The 8,550-nt window shown below is 40.5% G+C and overlaps 1 protein-coding gene across 1 annotated transcript; it reads right to left on the bottom strand.

Moving 5' to 3' along the window:
- Nucleotides 1-4,601: 4,601 nt before the first annotated feature.
- Nucleotides 4,602-8,550, bottom strand: LOC121905147 (rho-related GTP-binding protein RhoU-like). Its single transcript, XM_042423167.1, has 3 exons — nucleotides 7,488-8,550; nucleotides 7,186-7,244; nucleotides 4,602-6,101 (listed from the first exon to the last, which is right to left on the bottom strand). Exons 1-3 carry the CDS (start codon nucleotides 7,756-7,758, stop codon nucleotides 5,610-5,612), a joined length of 822 nt encoding a protein of 273 aa, XP_042279101.1. The 5' UTR covers nucleotides 7,759-8,550; the 3' UTR covers nucleotides 4,602-5,609.

Here is an 8,550-nt window from a genome sequence, read left to right as displayed (position 1 = left end):
GGGCATCAGGGTGATTTTTCACTGCAATACTGCGAGTGGCCACTTTGAAAAATTGGCTGCAAAGCTGCAAGGCTGAGCAGCAGAGCCCTGTCCAGCTCCTCTAATACATCCATGTTGGAAATGGTATTATCCCTACCCCTATCCCTATCACTCTTATAGAGCAAATTCTAGCTGCCTGACAATTAACAGACATCTATTTCAATTTCTAGGAAAATCAATAACAAAAGTAAATATCATCAGGTTGACTCTGGTGGTCCTGATGCTGATTCCTCTGCTTCTCCTGAGTCTTCTCCTGTGGATGAGGTAAAAATCCATCAGTTTCATCCCTGTTCTTTTTTAGTAAAAGATTTATTCTCCTTCCTGGTGTCATGAATTGCATATTTGCTTGATTGAATCCAGGAAGAATAGAACTCTTCTATCCCCTACAGTACCGAATTACTTCGTAGAGGCTACGGAGGTGAGATTTTGCCATGATTTATGATTTTTATTACTTTGAATATGTGTTAAATGGATTTTTATACAAAGACCCCAAAGATATGCTTTGATCTGCCGTCAGACTTAACTCAAAAAAGGTCACAATTACAGCCCTGAAATGCAATGTACCATAAGTTTGTGTGATACTTAGCAGATCCACTGAAACTAGAGGTGAGAGTCATCGGATTGAAACTAAGTACGGTGACATTAAATAAGACAATGGAGAACAACTTCATGTAATATGGCTATGCTTTTGTATTTGTTCTTATAGGCATTTGTCAGGAGAAGCATTTACCAACAACCACAACTAGATCTTGTGTTTGTTGAAATACTTGACTGCCTGACTTTTCACATAGTACTACCAACAGGTCAACATTTCTACTTGTCTCAACACTTCAGTTCATGACAAGATACCTCTAAAGCATGTAAGCATCCTTAAAGCAGCTATAATCAATATTTTTCATAATAACAATGTATGAAATGTCAGTGTGTAATGTATTGGTCGTGGCTCGTAGTGATGAACTTACAGAGAATTATCAGCGACTCTGCAGCTCCCCTCAGCTTTATGGAGCTTTATAGTGAGTTTCAGCTCATTGTTTAGCTGTCCGGCTGCAACTTTACTGTTACGGTTCACTCTCAGCACTCTCATAGAGTCGTTTTCAGCCGTTTTCAGAGAAAAAGCTCTAAAAACCCACTGTACACCACCTGGTCAGCACCAAACAGCAAACAGACACAGTTAGCTGTAGACTAGCTGGTGAACATAGTGGAGCATTTAGCAGCTAAAGAGCCAGATATTTCCCTCAGGAGTTGGTAGAGAGTAAAAACAGAAGCTAAAAGAGAGTGAATATTGGACTTACATTCACCAGGTGGACAGAAACACGACTCCAAATGAATGATAATGTTGCTCCATAACTGCTGGATATGGAAATAAGCTGCTAATAAGTTCAACATATTAACATAAAGGACCAATGTGTAATATTTAGGGGGATCTATTGGCAGAAATGGCATATAATATTCATAAGTATGTTTTAATCAGTGTATAATCAGCTGAAAATAAGAATCATTGTGTTTTTGTTTAGAATGAGCCCTTTATATCTACATAGGGAGCTGGTCCTTTTCCACATACCCTGCCATGTTGCACCGCCACGTTTCTAGAGTAGCCTAGAAGGAACAAACCAAACACTGGCTCTAGAGAGGGCCTTTCGTGGCCACTGTAAATTCTCATACATGCTTGGAAGGGGAGGGGGAGGGGTATTCAGTTGGTTGCAACCTGCAACCTCACCACTAGATGCCACTAAATCTTACACACTGGTCATTTAAACCTGCATTAACCAATTTTTATGGCCACTAGGGGCAGTGGAAACAAGTAGTGAACACAGCATTGCCATATTGTCACCCTTTAAAGGACCAGTTTGTAAGATTTAGTGGTATCTAACAGTGAGGTTGCAGGTTGCAACCAACTGAATACTCCTCCCCTCACCCTCCCCTTTCAAGCGTGTAGGAGAACCTATGGTGGCTGTGAAACTCGTGAAAAATGTGGAGGGCCCTCTCTAGAACCAGTGTTCGGTTTGTCCGTTCTGGGCTACTGTAGAAACGTGGCAGTGCAACTTGGTAGGCTCTGTGGAAAAGGACCCTTCCCTATGTAAATATAAAGGGCTCATACTAAGGAAACAAAAACACAATTCTTAGTTTCATGGGATTATACACCAATTAAAACATGCTTATGAATATTATATTCCATTTCGGCCAAGTCCATTCTGCTAGATGCCACTAAATTCTACACACTGCACCTTTAAGGCACAACTGAGCGTAAGTAGGCTGACAAAATAAGCCTACAGCTTATACAGACGAAAGTTGAGTTTGACAATGTAGAGCTGAGCCTGACAAGCTGAATCTGAGATGTCTTACAATGGCCACTGAAAAGAGAACAAATATTTTTGATTTAGGTAACAGTTATTTTTCTAGTAGTTTTTATTTTGCTTCTGTAAAAAACAAAGCACAAAGTCATTACTTGGTCCAACAAATGTGGTGTGTAATGAGCATTGCTGCCTTACAAGGCTGCTGGATAAATGTGGTAACCCTGCCTGTTCTGAATCAACATTGCTCTTTAGTGGTGAAGCTTCATGTTGCATATAAAAAGCTTCAGAGCATCAACTGTTTCCTTAACGAGATTCATAACAGCAGCAGGAAGAAATTTAATGTACGCTGTAGTGTTCTACATTAACACACACAGACATAAGAACATCTTCCAAAATGAACCAATCTAGAGGAAGATGAATTGAAACATGAACCGGGTGTAAACTGTCGTTCAATCAGGAGGAGCTGCTGTATGATTTATTAACACTCCTTCAGTGACCCCAGTCCTGAGGTGATCAGCAGAAATGACTGAAAGGGAGCAACACCTGTCTGTAAAATCTATCAAGCTGTCTGTGTCTCTGTGAGGGAATTTAGGCCAGGTTAAAGGAGGTCACCTGTAAGACTTATCTGTCCTCTCCTGGCATGTTTCTGGACAGCCTGTTGTTAAAAAATTACAATAAGTCATATAAAATCAAGGAAATTAACATAATACTATCTTTTTAAATGTTAAATCAAAATACTCTACATGCTTAGTAAACTAATTTTGTTAATTGATTTTGGATTGATTATAATAATGGCTTCATTCATCTGTTTTGTGATACATCCTTTATAAATTGTAACTTTTTGTAACATGATGTTACATTAGTATTGAATGACTTGTTTCTATTTTGCAACATACTTCACAAATTAGTTTTCTTCACAATGACTTTAAGGGCTATTTCATGTCATTAACACACTTGCTTGTGTCTGTTTAAGGCCAAACTACTGTATATTTTTAAAAAATATTCTGAGTTACAGTACTTTGTATGATATGTCATATACATGAAGCACATATCCATTATAATCAGGTTAATTAATCTAGTTTTTAGTCTAGTTTTGTTAACTTCATGCATGTGTCAACCATCCTGAAATGTTTCCTTTCAGTTTCAGCTTTGTTGGGCACTGTTTTATTATCTGTAAAAACCATTTGTAACATAATAATTTGTACAAATAAGTTACAGTAATACAATTGTCCTTACTTACTGGTTGAACATGAGAACTAGATAAACCCTTGAAGGAGGAGGATTCTGCCTCTCTTGCTTTTCAAGCTGTGAGTTCTCCGTGAGGAGAGAATCAGGCTCCATATGCTGGTCTAATCCAGCCCAGGTGGTCCTGTCTGCTTCTATTAGAGGAGGCTGCGACCAGAGAAGCCATCAGCCATCATCCATCAGGCTGACTCTGAATCAGTGAGGAAAGCCAAGCAAATTGATCTTGAGCTTACTTAGAGATTATGGGCAATTTACCCAGGTGACGTTCTCTCCCTGCATGCATGACTCCGATATTTATTTTTGAGGTAAAGATGCATTTTAAGCATGTCGGTACGTTTACATGTAAGTCTGTGGTTGAGCTCAGGTAATAATTGCACAGGATCTGAAAGCTGATGAGACAATCAACAGCTTTTGATCCCCCCAACATGTTCTGTTTTTGAATGGTGATGGATAAAGAGCACTGTAGAAACAGGCAGATGCCGTTAAAGTATTTGCATACATACATTTCTAATAAACTAATTATATTATTATATTGAGTGAAATTTTGCTGTTTTTTGAACAAATATTTCACAATATTTCATATTTTAATTAACATTAAACATGTTTCTTTTGTCAAATAAAATGATCTTGTATACAGTTGTTATGAACTTTAATCAAGGCTTCTGAACATATTCCATGATCAGCAATGGCAATGAAAGTAACCATAAATATATATATAGAAATAGATAAATAACCTACAAACTAACAGTTGAACAAAGTACTAATCATTTTTGGGGTGTAAAAGTTAGAAACAGTAAGTGTCCCGACACACATCGAGATAAAACCAAGTTTAGATCTTCATCATCCTGGTGGACAAACTCCTCAAGTCGAACCAAACCTGGGTCTGATAACATTCGTGGTGCTTGTTTTAACTTCCTGAGAGGCTCAGATTGGTGGAGGTAACCATATCAGGACAAATTTGGAAAGAACTGAGTGAGGTAGCGAACATATATTTTAAGTTTCCTGTGGTTTTGCCCTTCTCCACATCCCAGCAGTTGTATAATTTAAAAAAACAACAACAAGAAAAAAACAAATCACGGGGCTGACAAAGCAAAACGCAGCTCTAAAAATGTGAAAGTGTGAAAAATAATCCCAGCAGCTTTTAGGTGATCACTGGTGCAAAGTTCATTTAATGTGCAAGTCAGGACTACATGCAGGAGCGGCTGACGGTGTGGAAATTTCATACATATTCTGCACTTTTAAAGCACTAGTTCACACAGTAACTTTTTATACTCAAACAAATCAGTAAACCTTTTTTTTTTGTACCAGACTCATCAGAAATTGCAGACCAGAACAGCCACAGTAACAAAACGGCACTCAGCAGCCCAACAACCGCCAAACTCTGCTGTTGGAGGTCATTGAGCGTTTGACGGTTTACTTTAGAAGCTTGTTCAAAGGGACTGATGCATGTTAAAAGTTTACTGCAGCAATTTAGTATTGCACTTCTGTTAAGTTGGGGGCTTGTGGAAGAAAGATTAAAAATAATAGGCAACAATGAAGCAGCAGAGGCCAAGATATTCTGAATTTTTGGATCTTACAGTTTCCACAAAGCATCTTCTATTAGACCTTCCCTGCCTTGTAAATGCTTTAAAACTCTACAATCTCTACTCTCTGTTATTAATTAAAGGTCTTCCGCAAATGAGCAGCTCTAAATGTTACAAAAGCTTCAACCGGAGCCACGGAAGACAGTTTACAACTGTTTTCAAAGGATATAAACTTTGTGACAGGTAAACTGATCTGATGTGTAAAATCAGTGGAGTGCCTCTAAAAGCAAGGGATGAGTGTTTTTCAATTTTCCTATCCACACATTCCCTTTCAGTCGGAGGATTTTAACTGGAAACCTTTAAGTCATAAACCCGCTTTTCTGAGCTCTTTCTGGAACTTGCGTTGTCCTGCGTGGTGATAATCCTTACCCATCTGGCACCTTCTGTCAGCAAGTTAAAATAAACCAAGTTATTTGCAAGCCTTATCTGACCCAGGTTTGAAATCACTTCACTTGAATTCACAGCTCTGCTCTCCCATCAGACAGTTGATCTTCTTCCACCAGGTTTCCGAGAGGCTCTTGATCTTATCGGGCGTCTTCTTCCTCAGAGTCAGCCTCTGCTGCTGCTGGACGCTGCTACTGTCCATCTGCTGGATGCTGGCCAAGATGGCTGAATCAAAAGTGTCTTTCAGGTTTTTCTGAGTCAGCGCGGAGCACTCTGCGAAGCTTACTGCCCCGAGCTCCTGGGCGAGTTGTTGGCCTTCCTCTGTGCCCACTGGTCGCTCCTGGTTCTGTGCCAGGTGGATCAGTACCTGGACATCCTCCCTCAGGTCCAGCTGGGTGCCAACTAGGATCAGGGGCGCGCCAGGACAGTGTTGACGGATCTCAGGCACCCATCTATGGATCAGGTTGCGGAAAGAGCAGGGACGGACCACGCTGTAGCAGAGGAGGAAGACATCGGCGTTCTTGTAGCACAGCGGCCGGATGTGCTCCAGCTCATCCTTCATGGAGCAAAGAAACAGAGAGGCCACGTCAGAGTCAACTTGGCAAATGAAAGGATACAGCTGGCATTAATCTATATGTTTCTTATTGACCACAAATCCCTTGAGAGACCAAAACCAACAATGTGTTAGCCCGTCTCTCAGTACTTAAAGACTTCTCTACCCTGTCTGTAGAAATCAGCCTCAAGCACATTGGTTCCAACTGAAAATGTAAATCAGCTCATAAGCTCATAACTATGTTATTACATTTTTAAAAACGGGCTCAGACTTTTCCTAAAACAGCTGGTCACTGTAGTTTTTAACAAACAAACAGCAGGAAAAAGTGCATTTGTTGGGGACTATTTTTAGCAGCGGATGAATGCAAGTTTTGTGCTCTAGTGAGTGTTTCTGGCAGCAGGATGGTGTGTGTGTGTGTGAGAGAGAGAGTGACTTTAGCCTTGTTGATTTTTGTTCATTTGCTTTTTACTTGAATTAAACAATGTAAAAGTCATTAGTATTGTAAATTTTATCCCATCTATGTTTGAAAAGACTTCAGCTGTTTCTTTTCAGTTTAGAAAAGGGAAGCTGCTAACAGGAGAGTTTAGACTATAGTGGATAAGAAACATGTGCAGAGCTATACACTGAACCAAAAGAGGCCGAAGGAGCACAGAGGGAACAGAAGGGTCCAAAACTTCTGAAATACAAGTATTATTTATTCCTGCAGGGGGCGATGTTAACTGTGGAGTTACAGGACTACTCGGGATTTGAGGCATCTTACATTAAAAGGGGTCTTAAAGGATTTGAGTCCAGGACTAAAAGCAAGCTGCAGGGGGCAACCAATACAAACACAGCAAGAACTGCAAACTGTTAACTGTGGCACTAATCACTGACAAATATCGATCACTGACGACTTACATTGATTGATCCATCAACCAGCCCCCATTTCTATCGTGGCAAAGCAGGAGGAGAGAATTTGTTTGAAGTTAAAATATAACTAAAGTTATTAGACTCCCTGTAACCTAAATTCATGCACCTGTTAATCAGCAGCCAACATGTTCAGATGAGTTAAGACGTATTAATTTGAAGAAGAGGAGGCGCAGCTCACCTGTCCAGCCATGTCACAGAGCTGCAGTCTCACTGGTTTTCCGTCGACCACAACCATCACTGAGAAGATTAGAACAAACTATATGAGTCGAAGCATTTTTCTTGAAACATACACTTCATTAGCCTCTTTATAAAGTAAAAGGTCATATATGGATACGTTATATACGCTTTAGAAGTGAAAACTCATGCAAGTAACTTAAAGAAAGTCAAATTCGATAAAAGACATTGGTAACCTAAAGGTTCAGGTGTGCGTAAAACCTGCGCGCAACGCTAAAAATCAGCCGCATTGATGTCAAATATTACCTGTAAAGTTGTCAAACGCTGTGGGAACATATTCTGTCGGGTATCCGTTAGTGGTGTAGCTGACGATGAGGCTGGTCTTGCCCACCGCTCCGTCTCCAACCAGGACGCAGTTCACCTTACGCTCAGGTGCGGAGCCGGACCGCCGGCGCTTCACGCTCAGAGGGAAATCCCGGTTCTTCAAGCGCCGTGTCGGAACCGGGGGACAGTCAGTCCCGCATACCGGGTCCGACACACGGCAGGGCTTCTGCTTCCCGACCTCCTGAGGAAGCATGGCTCTGCCCAAGACTTGAGAATTACGCTTTTGTTGTTGTTGTTGTGTAGACTAACGGTTCAGAGTCGCCTCGCCGCGCTCTCCATCTTCTTGACAGCTCTCGTGTTTCTGCTGCTGTTTTGGTTGTTAAACGCAAACTTTAAGCACCAAACGATATTTAGGTGTGTTTCATGTGTAACCCTGGCAGAGATTTGAAGCGCGCAGTGGCACAGCCGTCGGGTTTCTCCGCTCAGCAGGAGCTCCTGATTGGCATTCTCCCTACATCTGCTGTGGTCGTGATTCCTAAGAGGCTTACCGAGCAGAGCGCCATATGAAGCTGCAGAGCTTTCCAAGTGAAATGAACTAAGCTCACTGGAAACATTTATCCCATGGAGTAAAATATACAGTAGGCTATGTCTCTCTCTTTAGCCCATTTACACATAAAAGAAGGAATTAAAACTCTAAATTTAGTGGATTTATACAATTTTGTGGATTATCTTCCTGCAACAAGGGCCAAACAATAAATAGGTGAATTTCAGTCTTTTTAAAACATAATAAAAACACATGAATGCTGATTACATACATATGTTGGGTAGTGTTTGTCCAATAAATTATATTCAACCATAAAAACATTCCCAGATGGAGCTCCTTAGGACAAAATCTATCCCTTCTGCTGAATACAATTCAATTTGAATGGAATAAATTAGCGAATAAATGACAATAACATACATCTAAATGTTGTAGTTTCTTTTCCTTTATCGTTCTGACTCACCGCCTCCGTCCTAACATAACATCTATATAAACAACCCCATA

Source organism: Thunnus maccoyii, chromosome 2, assembly GCF_910596095.1.
Source record: "Thunnus maccoyii chromosome 2, fThuMac1.1, whole genome shotgun sequence".
Lineage (NCBI taxonomy): Eukaryota > Metazoa > Chordata > Actinopteri > Scombriformes > Scombridae > Thunnus > Thunnus maccoyii.
This window is presented reverse-complemented; position numbering and strand designations above follow the sequence as displayed.